General features: G+C 37.4%; 1 protein-coding gene across 2 annotated transcripts in view; it reads left to right on the forward strand.

The window, feature by feature from the left end:
- The first annotated feature begins 402 nt into the window (after positions 1-402).
- WDR11 (WD repeat domain 11) overlaps positions 403-19,033 on the forward strand; it is a 60,463-nt gene continuing 41,832 nt past the window's right edge. Inside the window, exons 1-9 of one of the 2 annotated variants that reach the window (XM_055559854.1) lie at positions 403-576; positions 1,572-1,683; positions 7,019-7,172; positions 8,114-8,287; positions 10,657-10,843; positions 13,445-13,610; positions 14,018-14,129; positions 16,559-16,754; positions 17,044-17,147. In XM_055559854.1, coding sequence (XP_055415829.1) covers positions 491-576; positions 1,572-1,683; positions 7,019-7,172; positions 8,114-8,287; positions 10,657-10,843; positions 13,445-13,610; positions 14,018-14,129; positions 16,559-16,754; positions 17,044-17,147 — 1,291 coding nt within the window. In that variant the 5' untranslated portion in view covers positions 403-490. The remainder of the gene's footprint in view (positions 577-1,571; positions 1,684-7,018; positions 7,173-8,113; positions 8,288-10,656; positions 10,844-13,444; positions 13,611-14,017; positions 14,130-16,558; positions 16,755-17,043; positions 17,148-19,033) is intronic. The other variant, XM_055559855.1, reaches the window with a different exon arrangement.

Raw genomic sequence — 19,033 nt, forward strand, 5'->3', positions numbered from 1 at the left:
CAGTTCAAAAGCATCAATTCTTCGGCGCTCAGCTTTCTTTACAGTCCAACTCTCTCATCCGTACATGACTACTGGAAAAACCACAGCCTTGACTAGACATTGGTAGTTTTTCTAAGTTAACTGATTGAAGGCAGAAGGCTAATGGGGACTTTTAGCTCTTGCTTTTCACCATTTTCATCAGGACACATAGGCTTACGCAGTCCCAGTCTTAAGAAAACAGTTGTGACCCCAGGCAACACCTTTTCCTTCAAGTCACAACCAGATACTATACAGAGCCTCGGAACCCCAAGGTGGCGGAACCCTGAAGCAGGCGGAACACAGGAGTGACGGAACCTGAAGGCAACGGAATCGGGAGCGCTGGAACCTCGGATTTAGCGGAACCAAAGCGCGGCGCCCAAGGAGCCACCCGGACTCTGTTTGGAACGGAAGCCCAGTGGCCGGCAGCTTCCTGGTTGCGCGGCGGCTCTGAGGGCCCAGTTTAGCCGTGGCGATGTTGCCCTACACCGTGAATTTTAAGGTGTCGGCGCGCACCCTCACCGGGGCCCTCAATGCCCACAACAAGGCGGCGGTGGACTGGTGAGGGCGCCGGGTTCCGAGGCCGCCAGGCTCGGCCAGGAGTCTCTGAGGGGAAGGGGGAAAGAACAAGCGGTTTCATCCTCCTGCTTAGTTTGTTCTCTTCAAGACTGGACGCTGCCTTCACACTTTAGAGATTTTCATTTTTAAATGCTGGCTTTCTGTTGTTACTATAAACGCTGTAAAAACCCCCATATGGGAACTTGCCCTTGGGTGGATATACTTGCCCTCGTTCTCTCATCTCTTGTTTCTCTTCGCTCGTTCCCCTCACCTTCCTCACCGTCCCCATTCCCCACTCTTACCCTCTCCTCCCAAGTCTCCGGGCTTCTCGCCCTCCTGTCAGTTCCGTTCTTCCCCAGTTCTGTCTTCTTTTTCTCTCATCCCCGTTTCTTAACCTGTATCCATTCAACAATGTACTGGACGCTGTGCCAGGACCCTGGGCTCTGGCCAACTCTTCATTTCACCTTTATCTTTTTACTATAAAATGACAACGATAATTAATAACCAGGCAAATATAAAGCAGACTGCTTGTAGCTGTGGCTCCTGGGAAGGTTGGCAAGAGTACAGAAACTTCCTGTTGAGTGTTCATCTTTTTATCTGGTTGGAGGGACCAGGGCTTATCACAGAGCGTGGAGTGTGATCCCACGCACTCTGTAGATGCTTGGCATTCAGAGTTGAGTAAGACGAGGGATAAGCTCTCGAAGACAAATAGACGACCCGAGTCGCTTTATATGTCTTTACACTCTACAGGCATATCTCTCAGAGCTTAATTTTTTTATCCGAAAAAAAAAAAATTCAACAAGTTTTGTTTTTTAAAGCTTAGCTAGACCTTTTCTATTTAAATGGTAAAATGTAATGTGCTAGCCTTTGGGCTTACATAATAATTTTATTAATGGTGGTGCCTATTGGTTAGATTTATCTGTTGTTTAGGATGCCTTTTGGCAAGAGAGAAGTTGTTTTGCTTTGCTCTTAACTTAAATGTTAACACTTTTTGTTAGGGGCTGGCAAGGTTTAATTGCTTATGGATGTCATTCGCTTGTGGTAGTGATTGATTCCAATACTGCTCAAACGCTTCAAGTTTTAGAAAAGCATAAAGCTGATGTTGTCAAGGTAAGTCAGATCCTACTTCCACCCTATCATAAATTGTCTGTTATAAAGTTTTAAATATCGCTGGAATCTCATTAAAGTCATATGTAGAAATGTTGAGTAGCTTTTACATGTGATAACTCTTATTTGGGGTAGCCTAATATTTCCATATCAGGTTTTCCGCATGGCTCAGTGGTAAAGAACCCACCTGCCAATGCAGGAGTCTCAGGTTTGATCCCTGGGTCAGGAAGATCCCCTGGAAGATTAAGTGGAACCCACTCCAGTATTCTTGCCTAAAGAAATCCATGGACAGAGGAGCCTGGCCCACCACAGTCCATGGGGTCACAAAGAGTTGAACAAGACTGATCACACATGCACATGCAGTATTTCCATGTATACTTAATGTCGCATCAGTATTGAACTATTAAATGGTAGTTCTTAGGTCATTTTAATGCTAGTGGAAAACACTAATTTTGTCCTGTACTGCACCACTCATTTCACTCATTAGTTTTGAGCATCTAGTATGTGCTAAGAGTATAGAGATGAAAAAGCCCTCAATCAATTCATTGTCCAGTGAGGAAGAGTGAGAAGAAAACTTACAAATACAGTGTGGTAAGTGAGACCTGTTTCATATGCTATGGGAAGACAAAGGGACTAGAGGTCACCTGGTTGTCGGGATCAGAGGAGGGCTCAGAATTCTTTTCATTTTCGGGACTAGTAAACAGTAGCTGGCTGAGTGAAAAATTAGGAAGTGCACTGCAGGAGAAAAGGAGAACAGAAAGGAAGCAGTGTGTGTAAAGGATGGCCAAAAGATGGAATACACATGTAATCAGTAGGAGTGATGAAAGAAGGCAGCCGGAGAAAGTCACCTACCCTGAAAGGTTTATAAGATTATGATGGACTTTGGATTTTTAAGCAGGAGATTGACTTGATCATATTTGCATTTTAGAAAAACTCACTCTGGCAGTAGTGGAAGATCTGTTGGAAAAAGGCAAGACAATGCAGTGGGATCATTTAGGAGAGTTGTAGTAATTTTGGCAGGAAATCCTTAGGGCCTGAAATAAAGAGGAGACATAAAGGAGTCAGATTTAGGAGCTCTCTAAGAGATGAACTTGATAACATTTATAGTAAACAGTCTTAATCGACAGAATGACCCCAATGCAGGAACCCCCGGTTTGATGCCTGGGTCAGGAAGATCCACTGAAGAAGGGATAGGCTACCCACTCCAGTATTTTTGGGCTTCCCTGGTGGCTCAGAAGGTCAAGAATCCTCCTGTAGTGTGGGAGACCTGGGTTCATCCCTGGGTTGGGAAGATCCCCTGGAGAAGGGAATAGCTACCCATTCCAGTATTCTGGTCTGGTGAATTCCATGGACAGAGAAGCCTGGCAGACAACAGTTCATAGGTTCTCAGAGTTGGACGTGACTGAGCAACTTTCACTCTAGAGGTGAACTTTAGTGAACAGTCTTAAGGGAGAATCAGAATGACCCGAGGTCTCTGTATGAGTAACTGAATAGTAGTGTTGTTCTGATGACTTGACTGTGTGAAGTCAGTGTTTAAGGTGCAGAGTCTGAGACACCTGGGGCAATTGAATTATACTGATCTGAAATTTTAGGAAACGTTACTATTGGAGATGGAGCTCTGGGGTCTTTTATTGGTTGTTAACTGTTTTATTGAGATACTCCTACCATAAAATTCATCCATTTAAAGCATACAGTTCCATGGTTTTCAGTATATCCAGAGTTGTGTAGCCATTACCACGATCAATTTCATAACCCCCCAAAGAAACCTTGTACGCCTTAGCAGTTGCCACCTACCCCCTTTCCCTTCATCCCTGGGCAGCCACTAATCTGCTTTCTGTTCTGTAGATTTGTCTGTTCTAGACATTTGAAATGAATGAGATGGTGCAGTGTGTGCCTGGCGTCTTTCGCCTAGCATAATGTTTTTCAAGATTCATCCATGTCACACGGCTTGTGTCAGAACTCTGTTCCTTTTTATCGCTAAATAATATTCCACTGATACAACATTTATTTATTGATGGATATTTGATATATCTCACTTTTTAGGTATTACGAACAATGCTGCCATGAACATTTGTGTACAGTTTGTTTGTGTGAACCCGTGTTTTCATTTCTCTTGAGTATATGCCTCAAAGTAGAATAGCTGACTTACATGGTAACTTTATATTTAACTTTTGAGGAACTGCCAGACTGTTTTTTCTCAAAGAGGCTTCAATATTTTACATGCCCATAGCAGTGTATGAGGGCTCTAATTTCTCCTCAAACTCAACATCTGTCCTTTTGATTATAGCCCTCCTAGGGGGTATGAAGTGGTTCTCATTGTGGTTTTGGTTTGTGTTTCCTTAGTGGCTAATAGTGTTTAGCATCTTTTCATGTGCTTAGTGGCCATTTGTAGATATTCTTTGAAAAATGTCTATTCATTCCTTTGCCCATTTTAAAATTGTATTTTTTAAAATTTTGGAGTTGAAAGAATTCTTTATGGTTCTAGATACAAGTCCCTTATCAGATATATGCCTTGGCAAATATTTTCTCTCATTCTGTGATAGTGCCCTCTGAAGCACAAAAGTTTTAAATTTTGATGTAGGCTGTAACCAAGAACCATTGCTTTTCCCAGTGTCAAGAAGATTTATATCTTTATTTTTGTCTAAGGATATTATGATTTTAGCTCTTATATTTGGGTTTTAGATCCATTTTGAGTTAATTTTTGTATGTAATGTGCAATAGGAAAAAATACAGGTGATTTTTTTTTTTAATATCTACATGTATCCTATGATCTTGCTAAACTCATTAGATTTAGTAACTTGAGTGTTATTGTTTTGTTTTTCTTACATAGACAGTAATGTTATCTGCAGATAATGACAGCTTGGATTTTTCACTAGTAATCTGGTGTCTTTTCTTTCTTTTCCTTGTCCTCTTGTGTTGATTGGGACCTCTACTATAGTGCTTAGGACTGAGGGAGAATGCCTTTGTCTTACCCTGAGCCTAGGAAAAAAGCATTCAGTCTTTCACTATCAAGTCTAATGCTGAGTATAGGTTTTGTTTTTTAATTTTTTTGTTTTTGGGGAAGAAATATTATCTCTCCCCCCATTTCTGTCTTTTTTGCATTTCTGGAGTTTTCATTTCTTAGTATAGATGTGTGTTTCAGTCTGGTGTCATATTCCTTTTGCCTAAAGAATTTCCTTCAAGTCCTTGAGGCATGTATCTGATATTGGTTGATCCTTTCTGATTTTATTTGTCTGAGAAACTGTTTCACCAGTACTTTTTTTTTTCCTTGTAGTGCTTTAAAGATCACTTAATTACCTCCCAGAGAAATTTTTGTCTTTGTTTCTCTGTATGCAATGTATCTTTTCTCATCTCCTTATCTTGATTTTCAGCAGTTTGATTATGATGTGTTTAGGTGATTTTTTAAAAATATATATACAGAGATGGAATTCAAGTACTACACACACATACACACACACACACATTCACACACCCTACAATAATCTTATGTGTGGTAGTTTTATTCTGTAAAGTTGTTGGAAACACTGAATTAGCAAATACTGAAACACTGATTGCTCCTGGGGGAAATAATGCAATTTGGTTCCTAGTGAGCCTCTAGTTGCAATATTTTCATCAACTGATTGATATATAACCTTGTTTTATATGTGTTTCTGTTAAAAGACATCTTATTTATTATATACTGTTGATTTATTATCATTGAACTCATGGCCGACAGCACCATAACTCATGTCTGGACAAAGCTTATTTCGTGTGTTTTTTCTGTAATGCATGGCACAGCTTCTTGTGCTTAGAAGCTCTAGACAGCACTTGAGCACTGCGCTGCGGACCGTTTTAAACAGTGAAGTCACAACCGGAAGCCCAGAAATGCAAAAACATAGTAGTAAGTAGGCCTCAGAACAGACATTGGTTTACATCCTGAGAACTGCCACGAGAGCACCTTGTTAACCGCAGCTGGGATGCTCTTGTATGTTGAGTGACTCAGGTTTGTCACCGCTCTGCGTGTGCCCGTTAATGATTGTAAAAGCACTGCAGATACTGATTTTACAAATAAAATTACAAATGCGTTCTAGCGAGTAGGCAAATTCACAAATACAGCTTCTGTAAATAACGAGGAGGGAGAGTATACATACCTTCACACATGTATAAAGTAAACATATACATATATACACATTCAAACATGTATACATGCATATGTGCAGACACACATTTTCATTTAAAAAAAACTCTTGCCTGAGGAAAAGATGTGTCTCGTTAACACTGAAGTTCGGAACACTTTTGGCCATCTTTTTCATGAATGCTATTGGAATTGATCAGCATGCTTCCCTACCTAAGCATTTTCTCTGAGTTTGTTTACTTTTATGTGTACATACATGTGTGTGTCTGTGTACATAGGTATATGCCTATATATTCAAATATAGGTATATGTTTGAAGAGTCCGTGGTGTTCAGTTTGTTTACTAAACACATACTTGAATGTCAGCTGCAGACACTGTGTTAGGGTCTGGGAATAGAAATGTGAGCAAGGCCCCCATGATCCTGCCATATGGAGCATGACTGGTGATAGGTCAAAACAAAGTAAATAAAATAATTACAGAGTATTATGTGGGAAATGATCCAAAGTAAACAAGTAGGAGCTAAAGAAGGGAGGTTGTGCCCAGGGAAGACCTTGGCTCAGAGGAAGGACTGTTTTATTCCTTATTCTGTCAGTGCTCAGTACTCAGGAATTAACCTGATTTGTGCTGGGATTCTTGTATTTTTTATTTAAAAAACTATTAATGTTATTATAAAAGTATGATGCATAAATTTATTTTTTTAGAGAAAAAACTGCTGCAATTTTTTTCCGATTTTATGAGAGGGATACCCAGATTTTTTGTTTGCTTTTGTGTTTTCCTTTTGCAAGATTTTGGTAGCTCAAAGTTGTCTCCTTTTAATTAGAAGAATAGAGTGCAAGAGAAGATTCTTCTTAACAGTTTAGGATTTTATGTGTTCTGTCAGAATTAGATTTTATGGTCTTTACTGTGATTAGATGATATACCAGTGATCATACCATTTTAAGAGATAGTATTCTGGAATTTTTACCTGCATTCTCCAGATTATTAAGCCTGTGTCTCATTTCTGATATTTTAAAGGCAAGAAAGTTGTGATGTTTTCAAAACTATTTTAGTTGTGGCTTTAAAAAAATCATAATAAAAACGTCTGACTTTTGAGGAAGCTAATTTCCTATTTTTGTAATATAAGTGTAGAATGTAGCTTGAGTTCTGGTCAGTGTTTTATGAAAATTATGTATGGTTTACATCCAGTGCAAATATTTACTTGATTTGGTTTCTTCTTGATACTAGGTTAAATGGGCCAGGGAAAATTATCATCATAACATTGGCTCGCCATATTCCTTGCGCTTAGCTTCTGCTGATGTCAATGGAAAGATCATCGTTTGGGATGTAGCAGCAGGAGTAGCACAGTGTGAGATCCAAGAGCATGCCAAGCCTATTCAGGGTGAGGAAAGTCCGCGCTCCACCGAGCGTCTGTGTTAATACACTTACTGTTAGAGCGGTTGGTTTTTGTCCCTTTCATTTACTTTCATCACTTCTCAGTTAACTCTTGATTGTGTGTAGCCAGTTCTGTGGATCCGAATCTAGCTTTCTTTTCCCTATCAATATGCTCCTGGGCTTATTTCCTCAGATCTCAGTTGATTTGTGCTTTGGTAAAACTCATTAATTTCAGTTGAGCATGATGAGAAAACTTAAGCTCCTTATAAATGGTCTTGTAGATCTAAGCTATAAATAAACTCCCCTGAACTGCACCTTTGAATTAGCCCTCAATGCTTACTTTCTGCTAATAGAGATAAAATGTTATTCTCATTTTCATATATCAGTAGATCATTTGCTTGCTTATGTTACTGACCTAATCAATACAGCATTCCTGGCTTTGATTGTGTGGCTCTCTTGACTGGGTGAATCTTTTAAATGACTGTTAAAAAAGTACTTATTGAGTACTTACTGTACCTACTGAACTAGATCTTTATCTTCTTTATTGTCTTAAAAAAACATGCAATTCTGTAAAGTCCCATTAAGTAACTCCACAAAAACATTAGGAGAGTCTGACATTGATCCTGGCTAGGACAAGTCTTTGACATAAAGTTTTAACTAATGAATAGTGTAAATTGCCTTGTATTTTCTTTGAAGTAATATTTCAGATTACTTGGAAATGTTGACCTCTAGATTCTAATGTTCAGGCAGCTCATTTTTATGTATAATTAGTTTTCCCTGTCAATCTTGACACATAAACTTAGATGCAACATTGAAGAGGAGGGGGGAAGTTAAGATTTTAAGGATTATGAAAACACATACACACAACTAGATATAAAGGATGCATTAACCAAGTGTTTTAAAGTGGGTGATTTCTGAATTTTGTCTTTATTTATCTGGTCTTTGCAGATGTTCAGTGGTTATGGAATCAAGATGCTTCCCGGGATTTATTGCTTGCTATCCATCCGCCGAATTACATTGTGCTCTGGAATGCAGATACTGGCACCAAACTCTGGAAGAAGAGCTATGCTGATAACATTCTTTCTTTTTCTTTTGATCCTTTTGATCCCTCACATTTAACTTGTGAGTACTAGTTTCTTGTGGAAAATGAATTGAGGTATTTGTAATATATATGGTTAATGCTATATACATAAGATACACATACACGTACACCCATCATACATCTTAAAATCAGACGCACATCTAGTTCATATCTTTTCAGCTCCTAGTAAAGATACTAAATCATAACCCATATTTTTTTCAAGTATTCTGATGATTAGAAATTTAAATCAGCAAGCTAGACCTTTAGTGTATGGAATTTGTGATCAGAATTAGATTAGTCAGAGAACGAGAGAGTTGCTGTGTTATTCTAATTCAGACTTAATTAAATTTTTTTTCTAGGAACATCAAAAGAACCTGAGTCAAGGGTTTCATTTAGTCTGTGGCCAAATTCATTTCTTCCTTTTCAAAATATTGTTCTAATTCATTCCAGGCCTTTTGAGTGCCATAAACAGATGCATGTCAAGAACAGACTAAGCCCAAGGGAGTTTTTTCTTGCAGAGACTGTTTTTGCCAATATACTTTAATGTTTTACTGAGCCACTGATCTAAAAATTAGATTCTAGACAGATATTTTTGTGACTAAATATTTTTTATTCAGTTATCCAACAAATATTTCTTGAGCTTTTACTTACTATATGCATGGAGTGTTCTGGGAGTCTGGAATATGTGAATCAAGACAAGGATTCTTGCCTTCATAAAGTTTGCATTCTAGTGAGGAAGAATTAGGTGGTGACCTATGAGCATAATGAATTAGTACACTACAATGTATTATGAGTGTTATAAAAAATAAAACAAGATAAGGGGAGTGGGAGTGGGCTTGTTGTAATAGATAAACTGGTCAAGGTAGGCTTCATTTTGATATTTGATGAACAACTTCAAAGAGATGAGGAGATCTACTATGGTAAAGAATGTTTTCCCTGGATTTGAATGACTCAAAATTCCAATTTGTATCCTCCAATATTTATTGAGGGGTATGTGAGTTGATGGAGGGACAGAAGGTCAGACAAGTAGAAATCAAAATGGGAAACAGCTGTATAAATAACTGCAATATGATGTGTTTAGGGTTTGTATGTGTAAATGTGTAAATGTGAACGTATGTGTGCACTCACTAGGTTGCTGTGGAGGGCAGTGCTGTGGGAGCCCTGAGGAGAGCAGGCTTAGCTGACAGAGTCAGGGAGTGAGGACATCACAAAAGGAGGGGACAGACTTCGACCTTGAAGGATGCCTTCTATAATCTGAAATGGAGACAAAGCTTCAGGTTAATTTACTGCATCTCTGTAATTTAGTTGATGAAAGCACGAGATTTCAAAGCATCAGTTGACCTAACATCTTTGATTTGCTCATTGAATGTGCTGGGGTTGTCATAATTCTTGAATGCTTTGTTCCCTGCCTTTAAAACAGCCTCACTCATTGCCAAGAGCCAGGGTAGATAAGATTTTTATGATCAGATAGGTGTTAGTCTGGAGAAGGCGATGACACCCCACTCCAGTACTCTTGCCTGGCAAATCCCATGGATGGAGGAGCCTGATAGGCTGCAGTCCATGGGGTTGCTAGGAGTTGGACACGACTGAGCGACTTCACTTTCACTTTTCACTTTCATGCATTGGAGAAGGAAATGGCAACCCACTCCAGTGTTCTTGCCTGGAAAATCCCAGGGACGGGGGAGCCTGGTGGGCTGCCGTCTATGGGGTCGCACAGAGTTGGACACGACTGAAGTGACTTAGCAGCAACAGGTGTTAGTCGGCCCCAGTTGTGAGGGGGATTATTTTTTCAATCATAAAAAGGCATAAAATATTTCTGTTTCCTGTACACTTAGCCACTGTTGGCACTTTTACTCTAGATATTAAGTGAAAACACTCTTTGCACATCCCAAGCTTCAGTTTGACACTCAAGAAGAAAAAGGAAGTAAATTTAGACAGAGCAATTCATGATAATGATAAAAAATTAGTATCAACAAGTTAAATATTTGAATTTGCCAAGTGTGGTATGCAGAACCTCATATATAGGTTTTTTTTCCTCTTCTGTGAATTTTATATTCTGAAAGTCTTTAGATTTTGAAGTTATGAGATATAATGAGGAAAGGTTTCTAATGAAAGTCCGTACACTGAATTTATTTGGAAGAACAAACATTTGCTCTTTCTGCCAGTAACCTTCTGGTATCTTTTTAATATAAGATATTAATTTAGAGTGCTGAGCTTGGAGGCCTCTGATGAATTGTAATGGACCACCTGTTTCTGTTTAACTTGGAGAACATTCCCGTTAAGTCTGCATAACACTGCCAGTTCCTTATTATTAAAATTATCATTACCTTGCTCTTAAAAATGTATTGGAATAAAACTCTATGCTAAACTTGATTAAACTTTAATCAGAGTTTCACTTCTCTCAGTACAGTACTCACCAGCGAGGGCATTGTGTTCATCTCAGATTTCTCTCCATCCAAGCCTCCCTCAGGACCTGGGAAAAAAGTTTACATATCCAGTCCACACTCCAGCCCAGCTCACAACAAGCTGGCTGCAGCCACAGGGGCCAAGAAGGCTCTTAATAAAGTGAAAATCTTAATCACTCAAGAGAAACCTAGGTAAGTTGCAAGTATAAAACTAGCAGCAACATTCATGTAACTCAGTGTTTATCTGTTTATTGAAAATATAATTTTTGGAAATGTATTAAGATTGATTTTCTTCTTCGTGTTACCCTTTCTTGTTTCTAATTTTGAATTTATAAAAGGAAAAATATTTTTTGTTTCCTCCTCTAAGAAGAGATTTAGCACTTAGCATGGTTCCTTTGTTTCCAGTAATGCAGTAAACAACCCCCACTAATTTTCAGTGAACATCTTTGACTTCTGAAAATGAGAGAGAAAGATTCTAAGATGGGGGCCACTGAACACATTAAAAATTAGGGGGCAAAACTGGATTATGATTTTAAATACATTTTCCTGACTTAAATACTGTGTAATGTCATTAGCCAGTAAAATATGAGTGTTTTTCTTCTGCATGTAAATGTGGTTTCCCATAGTGATTAAGGGCCAAGATTCTAGGGGAACTGTAGCTCTGTGACTTGGAGTATACTTTAGTCTTTCTCAGATTTCAGTCTTCCAATAGTTAAGATGTGGTGTTTTAAAGGGTTTCATAGGCCTGTTACAAAGATTAATAGATACAGAAACTTAAGTCCTTATCATAGTATCTGATACTTAATAAGCATTCTTTTGGTAAATGCTATATTTTTGTTTATTTCAGAAATTTCAACTGAATAAAATTTTATTTTGAAGAACTAATTTTATGCATTAAAAATGGATTTCTGTTTTTTTCCTAGTGCTGTGGTTCTTATATTTTTATTGCTTTGGTAGTTTTTTGGCATTCATTTTAAAAATGCTTTTATTTTTAATATACTAAGATTATTCTATCTAGACTTTGTGGGTAATTACCTGAAAAACGTGGTAAAATACAAATTGCTCTACAAATTCTGAATTGATATGTAAATATCAGTTTTATATATTAAACCATAGGCTGGTTAAATTTATCCCAATTTATCCCCCACCCTATGCTGAAATGATTGAAGATTACTCCTTAAGTATCTTGAGAACTTATTTCTTTTGCAGTAATTCTGTATCATAAATAATTATTTTTAACCTGCATAGTTTTATAACTTATGACCTACATACTGTATTTTCTCTCATGTGAATCATATGTTCATCTGTGTGAGGAAATTGAGTCTTACATTGTTTTAAATTTGTTATTTAAGCTTGCCCAACTGGGAAGTGCACAGCCAGAATTTTAATGCAGTCCACATCCCTCTCCATGGTCCTCTGATCTAACTTTACTTTAAATTTCAAAACCTTAATAAAATTATTATGTAAAAAGAAGATGGTACATAATTATATGCCCATTCCTATTGAAATAAATATGTAAATTTATTATAAATACAAAGTTGTGATTAGGTATATACAACAATCACAAATTACTGAAATGATTTTTGAGACTCTTCAACAATCTTTACAATCCTCATATTGTTTCATCTCTTTTATTTACACAGAAGAAAATTCTGTGGCAAGTGAATAAAATACCCAACTTTGTTCCAAAAAATCTTTAAGACAGCTGAAAAATAAAGGAAGGCAGAGTAGAGGGAGTGACTTGCTCAAGGCCAAACAGATAGTCCACTGACTCCTGATCCAGTTCTCTAGCCCTAATTACTCTAAATGTTGTGTTTTAATCCCACGGCTTCTTTTCAGCCCTCCATCTAGTACTTCTGACTACAAAATAAGAATGACAGTACTGCCTTATGAGTGCTGTGTAGTATTGTCACTTACCCTCTCATATCACAGACTTACTAGTTTACTTTAAACTTTCAATAATTTGGAAACATATCTCTCCAGCCTGTCTAGTGTTACTGTCATAATTTGGATTTTGGCACAAAGGAGAGATCTAATATTTAGATGCTAGCTCATGTTGGTTATTTCGGGAGACAGTTGTACATTCTCATTGATGGTTATTATATGGAAAGTACAAAATTCAATCCTTTTTTAGCTTTTTCAGATATGAATAAAGTCTGATTCATCTTTTAAAAATTGAAGTGTAGTTGATTCACAATGCTGTGTTAGTTCCTGATATACAGCAAGATGATTCACTTATACATATTAAATTATATGGAGCCTCCCTAGTGGCTCAGACAGTAAAGAATCTGCCTGCAATGCAAGAGACGTGGGTTCTATCCCTGGGTTGGGAAGATCCCCTGAGAAGGGAATGGCAACCCACTCTAGTATTCTTGCCTGGAGAACCCCATGAACTGTAGCCTGCCAGGCTCCTCTGTCCATGGAATTGCAAAGAGTCAGACACAACTGAGGGAGTGACGCAGTACGTGTGCGCACACATGCACACACTCACACAGCAAAGTGCTTCAGTTATACATATTACTATTCTTTTTCATATTCTTTTCCATTGTAGTTTACTATAGGATATTGAATCTAGTTCCTTGTGCCATATAGTAGGACCTTGTTTATTTTATATAGAGTAGTTTGTATCTGCTAATCCCAAACTCTTAATTTATCCCTCCCTCATGGCCACCCCACCTTTGGTACTTATAAGTTTGTTTTCTTGTCTGTGGATCCATATCTGTTTTGTACATACGTTCATGTGTGAGTCTGACTCATTTCTTGATGCCTGAAGTAAATGTTTACTTTTTCCAGTGCAGAATTCATAACTCTCAATGATTGCCTTCAGTTGGCATACCTGCCTTCCAAAAGGAATCACATGTTGCTGCTCTACCCTCGTGAGATTTTAATCCTTGATCTTGAGGTGAATCAGACAGTGGGTGTGATTGCAATAGAGCGAACAGGAGTTCCTTTTCTGCAGGTATCTACAGCTTACAAATTACATCACCAAAAGTTGATTATGAATTATATAGAGAAAAATAATCTATACTTTTGCATAGTCTTGCAAAAGTCCTTAGTTTCCCTTTTTTTCTATTTATTTAAAGATTGACAATATTATTTTACATTCCTTATTTTTCTGGACTTCTGATTGGTTTGATTTAACCCTAGAAATTCTTCTGACAGATCTGGAGATGGATACTGAACTATTTAAGTTACACGAATAAAGACAAATTTTTTAGGATTGATAGATAAGGGGATTATATGTGTGCTTTTGTGTTTTTGTTTTACTTTTTGCCCGTATTCTATAAATACGAGTTTATGAGTCTCACTGTATATATAATTTTAAGATCTATGGTTTTGAAAAATAAATACATCATCTATTTAAAGGTAGTTCCCTGCTTTCAACGTGATGGTTTATTTTGCCTACATGAAAATGGTTGTATAACCTTACGTGTTCGAAGATCTTACAGTAGTATTTTCACTTCAAATGAGGAACCAGGTAAGTTTATATCTCACAATAATGTTCACTTATTTTTTTTTTCAGAATTATTTTTTAAAGCTTTATGTGGCAAATACTAGCAAAAGCATGGAGTTAATGATAATCCCTGCCTTAAGATAATAGAATATGGTTATAGTATGAGACATAAGAAAGCACAAACCCAAGATAATCTCTGGGTATTATAACAGTGCACCTCCTGTATGCAGCAAAAATAGTAGTATTTTGTAATCCCTTTTTGTCTGTATCCATGAGCAAAGTACCTTTTATCTTTTGTGACTGTTTCTTTTACACAAGTCCAGCCTTATATATACCTTTATTATTACACCTCTTTGACTTTTCTTCTGCTTTAGCAAGGAATGTCTTAAACCTGTGTCACTTCCATGGTAAAGTGACATAGGTTAATAAGTCTTCAGGGCATTCAGTTGTCAATTCCAATCTCATCCTGGAGAATAAAACTGATGTCTTTATGGAATGATGTGCTATGTAAAGGTGAAAGTGACTTTCACATCTTTCGTAAAATACAATTATTTTTAGGCTTACTCTTCAGTTTGGTCTCTCAGTCATATCCGACTCTTTGCAGCCCCATGGACTGCAGCATGCCAGGCTTCCCTGTCCATCACCAACTCCTGGAGCTTGCTCAAACTCATGTCCATAGAGTCGGTGATGCCATCCAGCCATCTCATCCTCTGTTGTCCCCTTCTCCCGCCTTCAATCTTTCACAGCATCAGGGTCTTTTCCAGTGAGTCAGTTCTTTGCATCAGGTGGCCAAAGTATTGGAGCTTCGGTGTCAGCATCAGTCCTTCCAATGAATATTCAGTACTGATTTCCCTTAGCATTGACTGGTTTGATCTCTCTGCTGTGCAAAGGACTTTCAAGAGTCTTCTCCAACACTACAGTTCAAAAACATCAATTCTTCAGCGCTAAGCCTTCTTTATGGTCCAACTCTCACATCCATATGTGACTACTAGAAAAACCATAGCTTTGACTAGATGGACCTTTTCGGTAAAGTAATGTCTCTGCTTTTTAATACGCTGTCTAGGTCGGCCATAACTTTCCTTCCAAGGAGTAAGCGTCTTTTAATTTCATGGCTGCAGTTACCATCTGCAGTGATTGTGGAGCCCAAAAAAATAAAATCTGTCACTGTTTCCATTGTTTCCCCATCTATTTGCCATGAAGCGATGGGACTAGGTGCCATGATCTTCATTTTTTAGATGTTGAGTTTTAAGCCATCTTTTTCACTCTCCTCTTTCACTTTCATCAAGAGGCTCTTTAATTCCTCTTCGCTTTCTGCCATAAGGATGGTATCATTTGCATATCTGAGGTTATTGATACTTCTCCTGCCAGTCTTGATTCCAGCTTATCCTTCATCCAGCCCAACATTTCACATGATGTACTCTGCATATAAGTTAAATAAGCAGGATGACAATATACGAACTTGATGTACTCCTTTCCCAATTTGGGACCAGTGTCTTGTTTCATGTCTGGTTCTAACTGTTGCTTCTTGGCCTGCATACAGATTTCTTAGGAGGCAGGTAAGGTGGTCTGGTATTCCCATCTCTAAGACTTTTCCACAATTTGTTGTAATGAACACAGTCAAAGGCTTTGGCATAGTCAATGAAGCAGAAGTATGTGTTTTTCTGGAACTCTCTTGCTTTTTCTGTGATTCAGTGGATGTTGGCAATTTGATCTCTGGTTACTCTGCCTTTTCTAAATCCAGCTTGAACATCTGGAAGTTCTTGGTTCACGTACTGTTGAAGCCTGGCCTGGGAAATTTTCAGCATTACTTTGCTAGTGTGTGAGATGAGTACAATTGTGTGGTAGTTTGAACATTCTTTGGTGTTGCCTTTCTTTGGGATTGGAATGAAAACTGATCTTTTCCAGTCCTGTGGCCACTGCTTTTTCCAAATTTGCTGGCATATTGAGTGCAGTACTTTCACAGCATCATCTTTTAGAATTTGAAATAGCTCAGCTGGAATTCTATCACCTCCACTAGACATGTTCATAGTGATCCTTCCTAAGGCCCACTTGACTTTGCATTCTAGGATGTCTGGCTCTAGGTGAGTGATCACACCATCGTGATGTAGAGCACAGTAAATTACGATGGGCTACAGGTGTACTGTTCATTATTTAATCATATATCTGTTGATCTTTTTTTGAAAGATTGTCTTCATTTAAAAAATATTAAATAAGCTATTTTGATAATTGCTCTTTTGGACATTAAACTTGGTGTGGACAGTCACTAAGTTAATTGTCTTATATCCTGAAGAAATTAGTAATTGTAAACACAGGGAAGCCATTTTTGACAAACTTTGCTTTAGTTGAAGGGATGATGTTCTTTTTTGTTGAGGTATTATTTACATTGAAACAAGTAGCAGTGACATTAATATGGTTGCTTTCTAATATTTAAAGAAAACAATACTCTTGTTAAGATCCAGATCCTGTCCAGGAGCTTACCTATGACCTACGAAGCCAGTGTGATGCAATCAGGGTGACAAAAACCGTCCGTCCCTTCAGTATGGTGTGTTGTCCTGTCAATGAGAATGCAGCTGCCCTCATAGTGAGCGATGGCAGGGTCATGATATGGGAACTGAAGTCTGCTGTTTGTAATCGGAATTCACGGAGCAGGTAAATGAACCAATAGGATCTCTTTTTTGTTTTGCTTTGCTTCCCCCCCTTTTTTAAGATTGCCAGAATCATATAAAAATAGCAAGGCCTTTTTCTGTAAAAAATACATAGACATTAGATTACAAGGGGATTATGTAAACCTGCTAGAGATATTTCACCTGTGGTTTAGATTAATGACTAGTGTAAAAAATGGATGGAGTACTATGACCTAAAGTTAGTAATTTGAGTTACTAACATATGATGCAGACTTTAAATATGTAAGAACTGTCTAATTATTATATCTTTGCAGTAGTTCTGGCGTGTCACCTTTATATTCACCAGTGTCTTTCTGTGGAATTCCTGTAGGAGTCCTACAGAATAAACTCCCAGACCTCTCCTTAGATAACATGATTGGTAAGCCACTTATTTTTTCCCTTCTGACTTTCATGTTAGGTATACTTTTTGAAGGGCAAAATTAATAGTCAGTGATTGTTGTTACTATTAAATCAAATTTAATACTTCAGAAAACTAAAATGTAGATTCGTTCTTTTCTGAATAAACCAGAGGGGTATAAAATAAGCAAAATTTATGTGGTCCCTAATAGTTATCTGCCGATTGTCATTGTGATTTTACTTGTCTGTTTCTTCCCATAGGTTATACGCGCCTAAAGGGTGGGACAGAGGTTAATTCAGCCTTGCATCCCCAGTACTCAGCACAGGGTGTAGCCCATTCTAGATGTACAATAAATAGTTATTGAAGAAATAATTAACTGAGCAATATTTAGAAAAAAATCATCTTCTTGACTTACATTTTCTTATTTTTATGTTGGGAATTCTTACTTTCACTAAATATTTATTTGCAAATAAAATATTATTTCAAACTTATCTAGTTATTATAGAGCCAGAATATGGTCAAGGAAGAATGAGGGTTGGTGATTTCAAATATTATACAGCTAGGAATTATAAATATGCCAAGCAGAGTTAACGTGTAATTCACTTAAAATTGTGGCCAGTGGTTTATAAAGGATTTTCTTTACCATTATTTGTTATTCTATAATGTAATTAAACATGGACATTATTTACTAGGTTTCTTTTTGTTTGTTTAAATGCTATAAAAATAAATGATATACTAGAAAGAAGAGCATTAGCTTATTGATGTTAATCAGAGATGACATTTATTGGGGGCTTAGTACTATATTAAATGCTGTGCCAAATTCTCTGCTTAATACCTTGACAACCCTGTGGACTAGGTACTATTATTATTATTTCCATTTTATATATGTGGGAACTAAGACCTGGAGAGATTAAAACACTTGCCCCAAAGTACACAGCCAGTTAGTGGAAATGTGGTCATAATCATCCCAGTCTGGAGTCTGCTTCTTGGCCATGGCCTCTAGTCCTGGCTGCTTCGCTGTGACCAAAGCAAGGCTTGACCTCTCCATACCCTGGTATTCTCATAATTCCTGCCAGTTTTGGACTCTTTGTGCTCACTGATACTAACTTACATACTTCAAATTTTTTCTTTTCACCTTTCACACATAAATCCCTATGAAGAAGTTCAGACACATAATTGTTTTGCAAAATTTATTTTATCAGTAACATAATTTTCTGAGTTAATTGACCCTGTCTGCGCTTAATATAAACTATTAAAGTGAAAAGAATTATGAACACACATGTACAGAACTAATCAGTAATGTGAAGCCCATAGGAGTTTGAAATTTTATGCTGTTCAGGTATCTAAGTGATATAAATTACATTTTGGGGGGGACAAAATGATACAGATTGTATAGCAGTTCTTGACAATGTTGTTGATTTGAAAGTATTAATTAATCTTTGTTACTTGAAAACATTTTAATTAAAACTTTTAATTTGAAATTCAGTATGTACTTAGTGATAATTGAAAGCAATTCAGTTAAGTACAGAGGTCTGATTTATATTCATTGAGTAAAGGCTGTTGCTTATTAAGGCCTAATCTGCCCTACTTTGTGAATCACTTCACATGGAAAATGCTGGAAGAGAAATATGCAGTTTCCTGGAATCAACTCCAAGCTGCCAAAAGTTGGTAAACATGGCACCTACTTGTTGCCATTGCTTTAGACCCCATCTTTGTTACTAAAAATGAGTATCAGTTGTATGGCTTATCCTAAGGGATCATTTATTCAGATTGATCCTTTTTTTGTGTGTATATCTTACCGATTTTATAATAACATTTTACTAAAACGACTTGAGTTTGAGGGGTTTATTTAGAATCCCATCACCCACTCTGAGTAATTATTTACATTTTTCCCTTTCACAATATGT

The sequence above is a fragment of the Bubalus kerabau genome, chromosome 22, assembly GCF_029407905.1.
Source record: "Bubalus kerabau isolate K-KA32 ecotype Philippines breed swamp buffalo chromosome 22, PCC_UOA_SB_1v2, whole genome shotgun sequence".
Taxonomy (NCBI): Eukaryota; Metazoa; Chordata; class Mammalia; order Artiodactyla; family Bovidae; genus Bubalus; species Bubalus kerabau.